At 46.4% G+C, this 17,318-nt stretch overlaps 1 protein-coding gene across 2 annotated transcripts in view; it reads right to left on the bottom strand.

The window, feature by feature from the left end:
• Window positions 1-361: 361 nt before the first annotated feature.
• ERCC4 (ERCC excision repair 4, endonuclease catalytic subunit) overlaps window positions 362-17,318 on the bottom strand; it is a 39,881-nt gene continuing 22,924 nt past the window's right edge. For both annotated transcript variants that reach the window (XM_003124586.6, XM_085017599.1), the window contains 4 exons: window positions 16,231-16,831; window positions 14,352-14,444; window positions 7,267-7,379; window positions 362-4,834 (listed from right to left, as the gene is read on the bottom strand). In XM_003124586.6, the coding sequence (XP_003124634.4) occupies window positions 4,101-4,834; window positions 7,267-7,379; window positions 14,352-14,444; window positions 16,231-16,831 (1,541 nt within the window). In that variant the 3' untranslated portion in view covers window positions 362-4,100. The remainder of the gene's footprint in view (window positions 4,835-7,266; window positions 7,380-14,351; window positions 14,445-16,230; window positions 16,832-17,318) is intronic.

Raw genomic sequence — 17,318 nt, forward strand, 5'->3', positions numbered from 1 at the left:
GAGTCAATTAGTGAACTAAAAATTAACTTGGTTAAGAGGCTACAATAAATTCTCAAAGTGTCAAAAGGATAATTCACTTCTTTCAACTCCGACACTAAAGGAACAAAACTGTATGCATCGGGGCGGCAGGAAATTAACCTTGGTTGAGTTAAAGTGTCCCAGGCATTGTATTTACCACACATTCACTACATGTCAACAAATGAGTATTTTTCAGAAGGAGAAGAGTTTTTCTCCCCTCCTGAAGGACACATGCTGCACAGTGATAAGCAGGAAAGGAAAACAACCAAAAGAAAATTCGCTGAAGCTGTAGAAAGTGGGTTTACCAAGCAAATCAAACACAAAAGCAGTGGTTCAAAGCACATTTCTGCTTCAATCATTTATTTTGCATTAAAAAACCCAATGAAATATCTCTGAATTTTAAATTATATTTATCAACACACTGGTAAATATAATGTCCTGGGAATATATGGACTCTATTTCTTTTCACTATACATGGTTATTTTTATTTTGCCCACATAATGCTGAAAAAATACTGAATAAATACACATTTTGTTAAAACACACACAACTGTTACAAATTAATGTAAATGGTCAGGGCTCCCTCCCATCCAAATTTTGGCTTATAGACCCTTAAATCAAAAAACAACAGTGGGGTAGGCCACCAAAAACCTGTGGACAAAGATAGTAAATTGAGTACTGAGGTTCAGAATCAGACAGGAAATAGCTATAAACCAAAATAGAAAGCAAAATAATGAAGAAAAATGACAACTCATGTCGAAGTCTGGGTAAATTTTAATACGCTCAAGCCTGAGAAGAGAATTTTCCTAAATGTTGGTTTTTAAGGGGACATTCCTAGGTTGAACTGAACACAAAAGAAAAGGGAATTTCCCCAAAGAAGTTTTCTGAGCCAAAAGAAAATCAAATTATGCTTGAAAAACAAAAGCAGAGACTAATAATGCCTGTCTTTCTCCCCCACCACCCACTTCTCCAGATTTGCTTCAGTGTAGGTTTTCCTGCTGGAGGCCATTTATTAATTTCATACTCTGTTATCTCAACACAACCAAATCTGGACTTAACCCTCTATGTCTCAGTGGCTGATGAATGAGACAATTACTTTCAGCCCCTCATGAGCTGGGAAAATGCATTCTGGATGGGCTCAAACATACGTGGACATACATACGTAGTCTACTAAGCCTCGGGTTAAAGAAATAGTACCTTATTGCCCAAAGTTCATATTTATGGCCACCATTAAAAATGAGTGCTTCTTGGAGTTCCTGTTGTGGCTCAGCAATAGGGAACCTGACTAGTACCCATAAGGATGTGGGTTTGATCCCTGGCCCCATTAGGTGGGTTAAGAATCCAGCGTTGCCATGAGCTGTGGTGTAGATTGCAGATGTGACTCAGATCTGGCACTGCAGCGGCTGTGGTGTTGGCCGGCAGCTGCAGCTCTGATTCGACCACTAGCCTGGGAACTTCCATATGCTGTGAGGGTGGCCCTAACCGCCCCCCACTCCCCCCAAAAAAGAGTTCTTCTTGTATAATTTTAAGAACATATCCAGAGAGGCACTGTGATTTAAACAAAACTGAAAACAATTTCTCACAATATTTCATATGCTCAAATTTCTATGCAAAAAACATTTAAAAGAGAATAATGCTGGTCTCAAGTTTTTAAGAAAGATTTTAGAAAAGCCAAGCATGAGTTCATAAGCAAACTGGATATTCACAATTTTGAAAGGAAGAGGTAAAGTTAATAAAATGATGCTAGAAAATAAAGTGATAAACAGTTTTTGCAACTGCGTGCATTTCTAGTTCTTTGCCCAAGACTTTTAGATTGTAAACATTTGTAAAAGAATCTGACAAAAGTAAATACATGATGGTTGTATTGAAGGCTTTCCACAACTGGAGACACTAAAAATATATTTATTTAGCTGGAAGAGGAAGTGGCAGTGACAGCCTTTCAATCAGAATGACCATTTTATTATTAATTAATTAATTTTTTGGCTGTGCGCCCTTGGCAACGCAAAGGTTCCCGGGCCAGAGATTGAATCTGCGCCACAGATCCTTAACCTGGTAGGCCACCAGGGAACTCCCAAAATGACCATTTTAGAGTTCATTTTTGTTCATAATTGGAACACACGAGACAGTGCATTGTCTCTGAATGTCCAGTAGGTACAACAGCAAATAGCAATTTGAGAGCCAGCAGACACTGGCTCTCTAGGAACAATTACGACTGTTTTCCATGTTGTAGGAGATAACAAGGACTGTTTAAAATGGTAGCTTTAAGGGAGCTTATTTTTGAAAACTTAACTCGGAGTGTGACCTTTATTGAAGAATGTGCTATGTTAGGATTTTCCTTTTACGTAATGAAAGCACAATAAACGGCAGGTGGAATTATACCAGGAAATAAAAAGAAATTATATCCCTCAAGCGCAAGTGCTAGCACAGAGGGAAGAAAGATGATAATAACCACTATTATTTGAAGTGGTGTCTATTTTAATGTACTTTTGACTCTGACGCAACTCTTCAAGCAACGCACACACAAGCGAAAGTTAACATATGTTACCCTGGCGTTTTTTGTTTTCTCTTCTCAAGGGTCTATCTTTAGCCCTGGGATAAAACTGGCAGCCCCAATCTTTCTTCTACCTTAAGTCAATTTTTCTTTCTTGTCCTCTTCCCTCCTCTCCGAGTCCCTGTACAGAGTTTGACGCTAACAGATAGGGTCCTTTGATGCCCCTTAATTCATTCTTGCAGGACCCTCGTGGAGAGGGACAAAATCCGCACACGTTTTAGCAGTAGTAACACAGGCCGACATACCCAGGAATCCAGATGCCAGGAGAGGTGCAGTTTGGAGGGGAGCGCTCAAAGGCTTCTGTGCAAGGTGAGGCCATCTCATGTCCCAGGGTCCACCGTCTCCTCCAGGTTCAGACGCTGTGACCAATAAAAACAGCGCTGACGAGGCCTGAACCTGTGTGAGGTGGCTGATGTCTTCAGCAGCTCTTGAGGTAGAAAACGTATGACTCATTGCGAAAGATGTGAATGACACCTACGTTAGTGATGTTTCAAACGTAAAAGTTAAAAACTGCACAGAGATGCTGCCAAAGTCCTGTGTGTCCACTTCGGCAAGAACCTAAACTAAATCAGGAGGTGGTTGGGAATGAGATTGTTTTCTTTACAGGCTTTAAAATATATTTCTTTAAAATTTTTATATATTCTACACATTGATAGGCCATTTCCTTACGACCTAGCTCAACTCAGGGGAGGGAAATCAAATCGTAAAAACTCTGGGGTCCCTCCTTGGCCGGCCCTCGGGGAGACACAGAGGCCGCTTTGGCTCGGGAATGTGGGAGGCGGGACGCGGGACAGGACCCGCTGGGGGCCCAGGACAGGTGAGGAGAGGCTGGGAGGGAGCAAGGCTGAGGGACTAGCCATTCGGGCTTAGGGATCGCGGGGCTTTAGGAGGTGGAATATCTGTAAAAACGGAGCCTTTTCAGGGGTCCTTCATCTACGCCATCCAACTCTGTAAATAGGCAATTCATTTCCTGTTTTAAAAATATTAGCTTTGAGCAACTCAGTTATAGCGCATGCTGCGTATCTCCAGGTGATTAGAAAACCCATCGGCTGGTTTTAGAGGGGACTGTCTTTCCAAAATTAGCAGCAGGAAGGCCCCAAGGATGTGTCTCAGAGGCAGACAGGTGGGAGAAGCAGGCTGCTGAGGAGAAGGTGGAGGAGAGACGTGGTCAGGAAAGGCAGAGAGGCTCCCTCCTCAGTGTCCGGGGCCCGTCTGTAGACAGGTGAGAACACCCCTGTGTTTTATCGGTTTGTGGAGGAAGCAGAAATGCCTGCTGGTATGGGAAAGGGCCTTCTATCAACACCACTTCGTTTAAAAACTGAATGTACTAGACAGTGGGAAGGCGTGGGAAGTGAAAGTGATTCCTAAAGGAAAAGCACAGAGCTTGGCCTCTGGTCCCCTGACCCAGCAAACAGCGCGGTCGTGAAAAGGTTGGAAGAGAAGGCGCTCCTGGGCTCAGAGCGAAGGCCTGTCCGCGCAGGCAGAGAGCAGCGGCAAAGCGCAGGCCGGGGAGGAGACGACGGCGCCGCGGATCATTGCTTCGCCCTCCCTCTGGCCAGGACGTCGGCGTAGGACGTGTGCAGGAACTCGTAAAGCTGCCTGGCGCTGGCCGCGTTCCCCAGCAGCCCGGCCAGCTTGTCCTGCGACAGGCTTGCTAACTCGGCGATGTTCGTAACGTGGTTCATCAGGGAGCGGCAGTTTTTGGCGTTCACCCCTGGCATTTTTAACAGGAAGTCTTGGGGGCCGGGATTATACTTCTCTGACTCGGGGAGGGTCTCGGAATCGGCTGTCACGGCCATGGCTGTGGCCGCGTCAGGCTGCGGCTTGTTCTGCTTCAGCTCCTCGAACAGCTCGGCGGTGGCGTGGGGGGACGGGCACCAGAGGATCCGGAGTCTGGGGAAGTGGAGCGTGAGGAGGGTGAGCTTGGAGCTGACATCGGTGCTGGAGATCTCCTGGTGTAAGGCCCCCCGGGACATGAGCGAGAAGGGCTTGCTGGGGTCGAACTCGATCAGGAGCACCGGCCGCTTGTAGTAGCGGGACATGGAGATGCACTGGCTGTAGAGGCGGCCGTTGTTCAAAGAGCCAATCAAATCGCTGATGCTCTTGCGCTCCACGCACATTTCCGGGGTCAGAATGTAGTCTCCAACCTCTAAGGTCACTGGCTCAATGTCAATGCCCCGACGGTGGATCAGGGACGGGAGTTCGCTGCGGAACTCGCGCATGTCCACAACGATGCTTTGCTGGGTACCATTCTGCTCCTGGCCACCTATTCAGAGAAAGGAGCATCTGAAGTCAGGTCACTGGGGAAGAACTCGCCAAGACAGATGATCACATGGAGGTTTAAATCTGTGCTTCTGTTGTTCACCTCCAATGCCTGGTTACACAATACTAGGTCATTCCACATTTCCCCATATTTTCGAAAAGGTTTATTGACAGCAAAGATAGGCGCTCTCGGTTCTTTCTGATTTAGGATTTCTAAGTGCCAGCATGTGCCATCGTCTTCCCTCTGCGGTTCCCAACACTGGCCCGCATCGTTGCACAGACCTCCCTTGACTGATCATCCTCGTCCCAATTGCTAGGCCAGAGCCTGGCACACAGTACATGCCTAGAAGTGTTCTCTGAATAACCTGCCTTATAAGCAGCTGTGAAAAATTTTGGAGCTTTTACTGCTTATATCAATGAGTCCAGGGATGGGAAAATGGAAGAAGGTGGGAAAAAACAAGAGCTCAGAGCTTCTCCCACAAAGCTCTGAAAAAAACCTTAGCTCAGAGCTTCTCCCACGAACATGCATATGAATCGCCTGGGATGGAGTTAAAATATCTACTATATTCATAGGTCTGGGACAGGGCCAAGACTCTGCATTTCTAACAGGCTCCAGGTGATGCCATGGCTGCTGGCTGAAGGACTATGCAGGGTTGCTGCAGGCACAGCAATGGCCCCCGAAGGTGTCCATGTCTAAATCCCTGGAACCTGTAAATGTTACTTTCCATGGCAAAGGGCACTTGGGAAATGCCCCTCTCAAGATTGGGAGATTACTCTGGATTATCTAGGCAGGCCCAGGAGTCCTTATAAGTGAAAGAAGGAAGTCGGAAGGTCAGAATCAGAGCTGCTGGTCTTGAAGGTGAGGAAGGAGCCAAAGGATGCAGGCGCCTTGATGACGATGACCCATAGGAGGAAGGATTCTCCCCTAGGACCTGGGGGACAGTGGGAGGGCGCAGCCCTGCTGAGACCTTCATGTCAGCCCAGTGGAACCCATCTGGATTTTGGAATTGCAAGGTAATAACTGTAAGATACTAAACGTGTGTGGACTTCCCATGATGGCTCAGTGGTAACGAACCTGACTACCATCCATGAGGACATGGGTTTGATCCCTGGCCTTGCTCGGTGGGTTAAGGATCTGGCATTGCCATGAGCTGCAGTGTAGGCTGAAGACGTGGCTCGGATCCCGCGTTACTGTGGCTGTGGTGTAGGCTGGTGGCTATAGCTCAGATTTGACCCCTAGCCTGGGAACTTCCATATGCCATGGGTGCGGCCCTAAAAAAAAATGTTGGGACACAATGGACTTCTTTGCAGAACATATACTGACTCACAGACTTTGAAAAACTTATGGTTTCCAAATGAGACAGGTTGGAGGGTGGGGGGATACGCTGGGGGTTTGGGATGGAAATGCTATAAAACTGGGTTGTGATGATTGTTATACAACTACAAATGTAATAAAATTCATTGATTAATAAAAAAATGTGTGTTGTTTTTAATTTGTGGCAAACTGTGATAGCGGCAAAAGGAAGCCAAGACGAGCCCTTGAAAGGACTGAACTCAAAAGGGCATTTTTCTGTGAATAGCTTTTTCTGTGACGCCTACATGCTCCCGTGTGCCTCCCTGCATACTTCCCGACATCCTGCAGTTCTGCCCCCAACCTATCTGAGTTAGTAAGAGTCTTCTTCAAATGAGACATAGGTGCTCTGAGGCAGTGTTTCCCAGAGGAGGGTCCAAGGACCACTTCCATCAGAAGCCCCTGAAATGCTGACTCCATTTCAGATCCACTGAATTGGAATTTCTAAGGACTGGGGTCCATGAATAAGTCTACAGTTTTAACAAGCATCAGAGGTTATTACCCTTAAGTATAATAAATTCTGAGACTGATCCAATGCTCTAACTGCGCTGGGCCCCACTGAAGGTTAAGCGTATTGCTTTTCCCATGCCTTGGCTAAAGCCAGCTGCTGTCATGGGGAGGGGGTGTGTGGGGAGTGGGACATGATTATCCCTGGACCACGGTGCACATGGGATGCAGCAAGTCTCCCTGGGGATCTGGAAAAGTGTCAAGAAGCAACCAACAACAAAGGAAATGAGAAGGCACCCCAACTATCCTGCCTGTGAGCAAACTGGCTTCTTCAGGTTAAGATGAGAACCTAATCACCATTTGCAGAACTACGTGCTGACTCTCAGCTGATGCTGAATGTAACCGATTTCCAAGTGCTGGTGCCTAGAACGCAACCTCGCTCATTTCACAGGTGAGGATCTCGAGGTCCAGGAAGGACACGTGGCTAGGTCAGTGAATGCAGAGCTGAGACCAGGGTTTGCAAGCGGACTCCATGCTGAAGAGCTTACTAAGAACCACCTAGCTTCCGCAGAGAAAGGCTGCAACCTCCCAGCTCCCTTGCAGGCAGCAGGAGCGGCTCAGCCAAGGGCAGGACTCACCTGCTTTGCGGGTATCAGCAGGAGCACTCGCAGACACGTGGCCTCTGACGAGGTCCAGGTTTGTCTCATCTCGGCCTTCTCTTTCTTCGGGGACAACCATGCTGGCCTTTTCCCTGGGGGAGAAAAACACCATCAACATTTCTGAGCTAACGTCAAAATTCCAGGTGTTGCTCTTTTGTAACCTACAGTACAGAAAATGATCTATGTAACTGCCGTGGCAAAGGGATCACAGGAAACATGTGGGAAGTAAATACACACAAGACGTGACGGTATAGGAGGCAGAAAGAGTGTCCTGGTTGGATACTGCTGCTCATCCTCCAGAGTTCAAGAAACTGTTATTTATCTTCTATTCTATATGACCTCTAAACACATTGAGACATGAAATAAGCGTGTAAAAACTCCCACAGATAGATTGAGACTTTTTATAAAAACATGCTAAGTGGGTTACTGAACATTGAAAAGAATTCAGGTCTTTTATATTCCACTATTTTCAGAGTAGTCAAAACTAAGACAGTTAAAAATCAGTGATTGGAGTTCCCATCGTGGCTCAACAGAAATGAATCTGACTAGCATCCATGAGGATGCCAGTTTGATCCCTGGCCTTGCTCAATGGGTTAAGGATCCAGTGTTGCTAGGAGCTGTGATGTAGGTTGCAGATGTGGCTTGGATCTGACATTGCTGTGGCTGTGGCATAGGCCAGAGGTATAGCTCCAACTCGACCCCTAGCCTGGGAACTTCCATATGCCGCAGATGCACCCCTAAAAAGACAAAAAATAAATTAAAAAAATTAAAAAAAATCAATTATTAAGCAACTGAAAACATCCACAGTAGAACTTTGATTTGAAAAACTCCAGGAGTTCCCCTTGTGGCTCAGGGGTAATGAACCCAATTAGTATCCATGAGGATGTGGATTTGATCCCCGTCTTGCTCAGTGGGTTAAGGATCTGGCGTTGCCATAAGCTGTGGTGTAGGTTGCAGATGTGGCTCGGATCTGGTGTTGCTGTGGTTGCGGCCAGCGGCTACAGCTCCAATTTGACCCCTAGCCTGGGAACCTCCATATGCCACAGATGTGGCCCTAAAAAGCAAATAAATAAATAAAAACTCCCAGTGGGAGGCCCCATTAAACATCCTCAGTTTTAAAGGAAAACCAAGACTGATACTAGAAAGCAAACTTCCAGAAGAGATTTGAACAACAAAAAAAATCAACACCTGGGTTATGCAGTAGAGCAGCATTGATTCACTCACTTGTGCATTTACTTAAAACATTTCAGGAGGGCTCCCACGTGCTGTTCAAGGTAGTCTGGATATACAGAGGGTTCCCCAATAATTCCTGCCTTCAAGGAAGCTCAGTACCTTAAACCTGGTAGTCTGACAAGCCTGTACAATCAAAATTTGGATCTGTAACCAGAAGCCAGAATCATGACAAGATCCTCTATAACCACAGGAAGAGGAAGCCAGGTTGGCCACAGTCTTATTTTTCTTTTCTTTCATTCTTTTTTTTTCTTTTAGGGCAGCACCTGTGGCATATGCCAGGCAAAGGGTCAAATTGGAGCTACAGTTGCTAGCCTACACCACGGCCACAGCAACTGGGGATCCGAGCTACATCTTCAATCTACACCACAGCTCACGACAACGCCGGATCCTTAATTCACTGAGTGAGGCCAGGGATCCAACCTGCACCCTCATGGACGCTAGCCAGATTCATTTCCACTGAGCCCTGATGGGAACTCCTGCCATAGTCTTATTTTTCAAAACCGGCAAAGGTCATAATCAGCTCAGGAAATGGCAAGTACTGCGTGTGTCCGTTATGGCAGCTCCACAGAAAAGATGTTTAAGGCTGGGACTCTTCCCTCACAGGGCTTGCAACTGAGTTAAGGAAGCACAGCAATGTGAAAAGCAACGGTGGAACTAACTGCAGTAAGAGAGGGTCCAGGGAAGGTGACACAGAGGAATCTTCCATAGCAACCAGAGATTTCAGTAAGAGTTGAAACAACAAGGATTTTCCAATGAAAGGAAGTAAAATCAGACGGAGCAATTCCCCAACCGCTCTGGATACCTGAAGTTTAAGGGCAGGGTACCATGAAGAGGTTCCAAGAGAAAACAAACTCCAAGTTTAAATTCTATACTATTTGAAACAACATACAAATGCAAAGCTATTATTAGAATAATGTCTTATAAATAGATCGCATGGGGGCAGACAACGGTTCCAGTTCCCTTCTCCCTCGTTATTCTCCAAACCAGTGTCAAGTGTTGCCTGCTGAAGAATTCTCTGCAGTGACAGTGGCTCTGGCGGCCCCTCATTACTGCCCCGTCACACCCACTAGACTCCAGCCAAGGAGAAAGTGCACACCATTCAAACAACTTCCTGCTCTTAAATTTCTTTTTCTTTTACATTTGGGATCACCATGGGGATTATTTTTCTCTGACTCCACTTACCTTACTGGCTAAAGCTATTGCCCGTGTGGAGGACCCTAATTCCCTGATTAATCTGTAATTCGCTGATTAATCTGCAATCTGTGGGTGGGTTAAAAGGGAGACTCTGCATCCATGTTTTGTGGCTCCGAAACCACTTACTGGCTATGTGAACTTAGGCAAGTTGTTTAACGGCTCCGTCCCTCAATTTCGTCTGTAAAATGGGGATAATGCTAAAACCTAACCTCAAAAGACTGTTGGAACGATCACATGATACACGCAAAGCACTCAGAATAGTGCCTGGCCCATAACAAGTGCTATATAAATGTGAGCTGTTATTATAACTACTTTTCTTATAATGTGGTAACCTGATCCCCTCATTATCCACGATTATGCTAAAACACTGAAGATTTACTTTCAAATGATCCCACAACTGTTTCAGTTAATACTGTTGAACCAAACAGCCAGTTCATCATGAAATGTTATAACTGCAAATTGAGTCTGAGGAAAAAAATACACCCCTGAAATGAACTAGGGCTGTAGGAGTTCACGTGATGGCGCAGTGGTTAACAAACTCGACTAGGATCCATGAGGATGTGGGTTTGACCCCTGGCCTCGCTCAGTGGGTTAAGGATCCGGCGTTGCCCTGAGTTGTGGTGTAGGTTGCAGATGCCGCTCAGATCTGGCATTACCGTGGCTGTGGTGCAGGCTGGCAGCTGCAGCTCTGATTCCACCCCTAGCCTGGGAGCCTCCATGTGCCATGGGTGCAACCCTGAAAAACAAAAACAAACAAAGAAACCCGGGCTGCGAAGAAAATATTAACTCTTCCTAGTCAGTAACTCAAATTAACAGAAATGTGCCACCAGTATAAATATGCAGGCCTCTGCTTTCAACATGTAGCAGTTATGTAAGTTACTCTATGTGATAGACACAAAATAATAAACAATTCGGATTCCTATTACTTTAAGTACTGAGGTTTTTAAATTTTGCTTTCACATCTCCAGTGATACTTGAATAGCCTGTACAACTGATAACACAGGGAGGAGGTACTAGACTATAAGTTTCTTCAAATGGGCATTTATTCAAGCCCTCATGCTAATTCATTTTGTGACCATATTTTCTGACTGTAAAATTTCAAATACTCTAACCCTTTCTTTTGAAAAGTGGTGACCTTTCTAAAACTATGTATACTCAGAATGTTACCGCTAATTTTTTGACCCGGGGAGCATTTTATTATCAATACTTACAAGTGTAATCTTTTTTCTCGTTCCCTGTCATCCGTAATCTACTGATCTCCAGTCCAGCCAAACAACGCTTCCACTGCCAGTTCTCCTGATTCATTCCTCTCTGGTTATTTTAAAAGGCAGCACTGCTTTTGTTCTTACAACATCCCTCACGGAGGTCCTGGCAGGAGCACTTTTCCTCGGTCTCACATTAAATTTTTCTCTAAGTCCAGGCTCAGGGCAAATGCTCTTTTAGCCACACCCCTTACATGTATTGTGCTTTTCAAAACAAACTTCTCAAATTCCCCAATTTTCTGGGAAAGTAAGTATTTTAGGATTCTAAGCAGTGTAACAACCTGTGTAACGGGGGAGATTATAACAAGCAGACAACCCCCACTGAGAGAGTGGAGAAACTCACGCCAGATGGTAGATAAAATTACTGTAGAGATGAACATGCAGGCGATAGTCCTTATTTCTGGTTCTTTGGAGTGAGATTCTAGTACGTGCTGGGTTTATCTGAACCCCGTCCCTGAGCCCTTTGATGTGCTGAGTCACTCGTATAAACCCCGGGAACGGCATGGGGTCCCCCAGGTCTGGCTAGGATCCGCTGACAGCACTCTGTCCAGGGTCAGGTTCCGGAGGTCCCGGAGAAGGGGCAGCTGCGGGAAGGAGGCCTGGAGCATAAAACTCACCTGCTCAGCTGCTACCAGCTCCCTTGGCTGCAGCATTGTGCAGGAAAGGGTTAAGCGAGCAGGCCTGGGCTGCTCAAACCCTGCACATTCCCAAGAAAGGCTTGTCTCCCCAGCCTGTTTTCCCAGAAGTCCTTGGCCAACTTCTGGGAGTTGAGCTCTGAGCCCTAGGACTATTCTGCCTGATAAGTGGGCTTTTGTGCGCCTGGGGCCACATGGCACCAGTGTGATCCGAGGGTTTATGCCAACAGTGTGATTAATGCGGAATACCTGTTTCTGCTCCGGGAGCTGGAGTCTGTCACAAGAGTACTGTCTCTACAAAGCCAACCCTCAGTAAGAGGGCTGGAGTCCACGTCTCTGGTACAGGTCCCTGTGGACAACACTGAGTGTGTGCTGTCACACGTGTTGCCATGGGAGGACTGGGCATGTCCTGTGACTCCACTGGGAGAGGACACTCGAGAGCGTAAGCTGGATTTTTCCAGGACTTGCCCCGGTGCGTCCTTCCCCTGTGATAAACCGTGACTGTGCTGACACCTGTCTTTCTGACTTCTGTGGCCCCTGTAGTGACTCACTGAGCCCGAGGGTGGTCTTGGGGACCCTCAACACGACGCCAACAAGCTCGTGTGGCTTTGTTAGCACCATGTGCTCATCTGTCATTTGGAGACAATTACTTTGATCAGCGAAGCCTTAGGCCAAGATCTTGTAAAAAGAGTGAAGGAGCAGTTAGGAGGTACTGGCTCACATTCAGCAGCACCAATTCTTTGATTCCATTTCCTCAAACTCTCCTAAAACTGTCCTCTTCTCCCCGTCGACCTGACCTTGGCTGCCAACCGTCCTTATCAGACACCTGCGGCAGCTTCCTGACCCCTTCTCTCCTCCATCCAGAGGGAGCCTTTGAACACACATGATGTCACTTTCCTACTTGGAGCGCTTCAGTCCTGTCTTCCTGCCTTTACCCTAAATCCTTAACAGGCCTTGTCACACACCCCCTTGTTCAACAGAACCCCCCACCCCTGCCGCCTCGTCTACTTCGCAACTGGAACACGTGTTCCTGCGTCAGCGTAAAGGTCACTCCTTTCGTGACGCTGCCTCTGATGCCCCAAACAGGGTCAGGTCCCTGACAGATTCTCGTGCAACACCCTTTCCTTTAGCCTCTGCAGCCCACGGCTGTAGCCCTCTGCCCGTGTCTACTTATTACACTTTCCAGGATCATCCGAAATTTGTCCACTAGAGGGAAAACTCCAGGAGGGAGGGCAGAGACCTTTTCTGCACCACCGTAGCTCTAGCACTTGAATATTAGCCAAAGGGGTGGCTCGTGATAGACGCTCCAGAAATATCGGTTGACTGTTTGAGTTTTGGGAGATGAAGACTCAGGCACTAAGAGCTTTGGAGAGGAAGAGGCAGTCTGTCTAATACCTGATTTGTTATAACACCTTCTGGAATATTTTTTTGAAAAACACTCATATCCAGATACAAACTATCCCACAGGGCACATTAATAGAAAATACATTTTCATAGGCTGAAAGGACTGACCAATAATTGAAGGACCAGTAGCTGTAAGAACCCACGGCCAAGGCACGCCATAGTCACAGAGGACGGCAAGGGTACTGCCCACGTACTGTATGGAGTCTCTTCAAAGGGCCTGGTGGCACTGATTCAGAAAGCACTTTTGTTTCCAGGGACACATGCCCCGGAGGAACTGGGGTTATGTGCATATTTTAAGCATATGGTGAGAGCCCATGGCCAGTGCTGAAGGATGGGTATCCATTTTGAAGTTGTGTCTAGGTCCTGGCTTGCCAACTGCCACTAAAAATGATTTCTGTCCTCTCGCTGTCACTGGCATATTGCCAATGCCTGAGGCTTGGAAGACTGGTCTGGCCCTGCCACACTCAGGCCAGGCCATGGTCTCCTCTGGTCCAGTCTTTTCTCTGATTCAGCTCAAGGATGTCCTGTCTGGCCCCTGCCCTCGCTTCTGGGACCCCTTAGAGACCCTCTGATCCATCTGTTCTCACCCAGCTGCCATCGCCCTGACAACATCCCTCGGGGGGGGCGCTAAGATTTCTCAACTGCGTGCAGGATGTCCATGCAGTTTGCAAATACCTCTCTTAGAAACATCTTCCTTATGTCAAACCAGAAAGCTTTTTCGATTTGGATTGGGAACATTAAAGGATACTCATTCTCAAAAAAACACACATCTGTTCAGACAAATGTCGCACCTTTTAAAAAATATTTTCCCAGAGCGATTCTATGGATTGGAACTCAGCGGGGCAGAAAAGTGTTTCCCAGCAAACAGCAGTCACCCACCTATGGACAATGGACATTTTAGGAGAGGAAAAAAAAAAAAAAATCACGATTCCAAGGGCAGGGAGAAATCTTGTACATGGGGGGGTGGAACGGGGGAGAGAGAGAACAAAGAGAGATTTCAGAACAGATTTCTTAGAAAACTTGTGTTTTAGTTATACTGCTGGTTGTTTTGTATTTCTTTACAAACAGAAGGGCAGTTTTCTTCACATTTCGAAGAGTCTATTAACCCCCTGAGCAATTGGAGATGGTGGAACAGAGAGGGGGAGAGAAAAAGAAATGTGTGTCGCTGCACAGAAACCCTGAGTGACCCAGACCTCGGGCTGTACCTGAACGTGACCCTCCCCAGTGGCTTCCCTTCGCCATCTCTCCTGAGGGCTACAGGTACTCCCCCAACCAGAGAAACCTCTGGATCTTGCAAGGCCTCTGATTCCTTCATCCTCTTCTCCTACGTATTTACCTTATGAGTTTCTCAAAGGCTTCCTTTTCTTTCCGCAAGGCAGTGAGATAGCGTTGTTCCTCGGTTGAACCTCCGTATATGAGAAAGTAAACCCTGCAAGTTAAGACAGAACTCTGTTAGGCTGCAAATGCGTCATTTTTAATCCCTGGAAGGAAGAACATGGCGTTTGAAATCAGCAACCTAGAGTGTTCAAATAATAAATATTTGACTGAGGAGAAAAGGTTCCATTAATCACACACTTACTAAAATTAAGCAGCATAAACCCCACCTGTTAAAGGTCTCACTACCGCATGGATTTTTTTCCCCCCTTCTTTCACCAAAAGAAGGGACAGAGTTTAGGTAAGCACTGAAATATAACAAAAAGGGACAGAATAATTCTTCCCTCCTAACTATAAACAAATCAGAAAACACACGATCCTAGCGGCTTCTCTTTTTTTCAGTTTTTTCTTTGCACCTCTGCCAAACAATCGTTTAAAGAGTTGGATAGTAGTTATAAAAGCCAGCTTATGAAAGTTCATGTTAGTGAAAAATAAACAAATGAAATCTATATGACCTTTATCTGCACAAATAATTTCTCAGTTGCTTTTTATTCACGTCTTAACAGAACCGAGTCATCACACATTTTATACAAACACACGGACACAGAAGACATATGGATTCTATCAGGCGCCTCAAGAAATCATTTGACATATTCTTTTCTTTCAGAAAAGTTCAGCTTTTCTATCTTGTCTGTTGCGAAGGAGCTGAGTTAGGCACTTCGTCTGCCCCTTCTCTTCACCTTCTAGTAGAGGTATTTCCCTTTTTGGCCCTGGATTTTTCTCCCGGCCTTCATCTTCCTAGACTCTATCTCTTTAAGGTGGGCACAGAGAAAAGCCCACTGGCCAAAAAGTCCAGAGACCTCAGCTCTCCCGAGAATGTTATCGCATGGCCAAGCGTAGGTCATCACCGATTCTGGGCCTCAGTTTCCCCTTGATGGAGCGAGTGGTTGAATTCCCAGGTCCCTTCTGCCTCTGACATTTGGTTTCTAAACATCACACGATCCTACCCTCAGGCAATGGGGAACTTTGGCACACACAAGCTATCTACCATGTTGATCAAGAGCAAAGTATGAACAATTTATCAGCCTATAATTATTTTACCAGCTTCGTCTAATCTCTCCATCCTGCGTGATTTCTGATCCACCTCCTCCATTCATCTCTACTCTGAAAGGGGGCATTAGTCAAACTGCTAGAACAGTTTCTTTTGGCTCTGCTTTTGGTTCAGGCCGAGTTCAGGATATTAATTTTGTTGTTTATTTCCCTCAGATAATTGGAGAACCAGAACACTATATTCTTTGGGAGGCATCATTTTCTCATCTGATATTTCTGTAGATTTTTCATCTGATATTTCTTGAAACTCAAGAAAACTTGGTATTATAATCCCCCCAATACTCTAGTTTTATGTGGCTGTAACGTCTTCAAATTTATAAGAAAGGCATTTTAGACGGCTGGGATTATTTAGCTGAGTCATAATTACATTACCGTTTGGTAGAAGTTAGGATCTTCTAAATTTCCTAGACTTGTTCAGATGTAGCACCCCATCAGCTACAACCCAAGCATAAAGACTACGGCCCAGACCAGCAGAAGCGCAAGGAAGAAGGGCCAGAGCGTTCACCCCCGCCCCCAGGCTCGATGCTCCACTGCAACGTCCCACCGCCTTCCCGCGCACCCTTCCCGGACGGATCCGAAAGCCAAATAAGGTTTCATAAACTCAAGCAACATCCTAACCCTGTAATGTTCACGATAAGAACCCCGTGCGCAAGCGGCATATCTGTGTTACACCCTAAAGAGCTGGGACGCGGAAGCCGATTAGATCACAGTGCCGACTCCCGAAAACTTGCCTCAGGGGTCTCCCGGGCCGGGCGGCCCTGTAAATTTCCAGCTGACGCACGAACGTCAGCTCCGCGTCGTACAGAACCACGTATCTCGGCTCCACCTCGTGCAGGACCCGGGTCAGCGCGTAGGGGTCGCTGCAGCCCAGGAGCGGGTGCAGGATGGTCAGGGGGTCTTTCAGGATTCCGTAGGCGGAGTCGGAGGACAGGTTTAAATCAAACTCCTCGTGCTTGATTTCCTGGAAGCAGCTCTCAGGGCTGCTGCTGCCATCGCCGGGCCGCTCCTCCTCGACGGCCCCCTCCTCCGCCGCCGGCTCGTCAGCTCTTCCCACCATCTGCGTTAACGTCAACCGGGGCTTCTTCTTTCTGAGCGCCCTCTCTTTGGCAGCCGCCCTGTCTTTGTGCCGCAGGTCTTGGGCCCTTTTGCTGGATTTCATGGTTCTCTTCGAGTCGTCCTCCTTCCGGAACTGTATCCACACCGTGTCGTCTTTGCTGTCCTTGTCAAAGGTTTTCCTGTAGAGCCTTAATAAAAAGGCCTCTGCTCCGACAGCCAGGTATTCTCGCAGCTGCGAACACGTCCTGTCGTCACTTGCGCAAATGAGGACTTGTCCTAAAATTAGAAAACAGCGTTACATCGCTATTACCTCACCTGTCGCCCTGCGGCCCACCTGCCCCCGTGGTCCCTTCCCCCACATGGACAACCTATCTCACCTCTGGGCGCTAAAGATACTTTTACAGTTTGTATGATAAGGGTCTCAGATGCTTGTCACACACTTTTACCTCCCTGGCAGGATTACCTAAATCTTTTGAGTAAAGTTGAAGCCAGAAATATTTAGTCTTAGGAAAGTATAGCTGTGGTATAATGGAGGCTTTGAAGAAGCTCTTTTTAATTAATAATTTTTTAGAGGATCTTATATACCAAAATAAATTCCAAATGGATTACAAAGGCAAATGTTAAATATCGAATCATAAAAAGATGCCTATTTTCCATCTCTCCAGATAAGGATGATTTTCCAGGCTTAAAAACGATGGAAGAAATCTCAGAGAAGATTGTTATCTATACTCTAAGATAGATTCTATGAGCATAAAAAAACTAT

The sequence above is a fragment of the Sus scrofa genome, chromosome 3, assembly GCF_054392235.1.
Source record: "Sus scrofa isolate SSC_HxYL_T2T_F1_AM1 chromosome 3, Sscrofa_HxYL_maternal_Yorkshire_Landrace_v2.0, whole genome shotgun sequence".
In the NCBI taxonomy this organism is placed as follows: Eukaryota; Metazoa; Chordata; class Mammalia; order Artiodactyla; family Suidae; genus Sus; species Sus scrofa.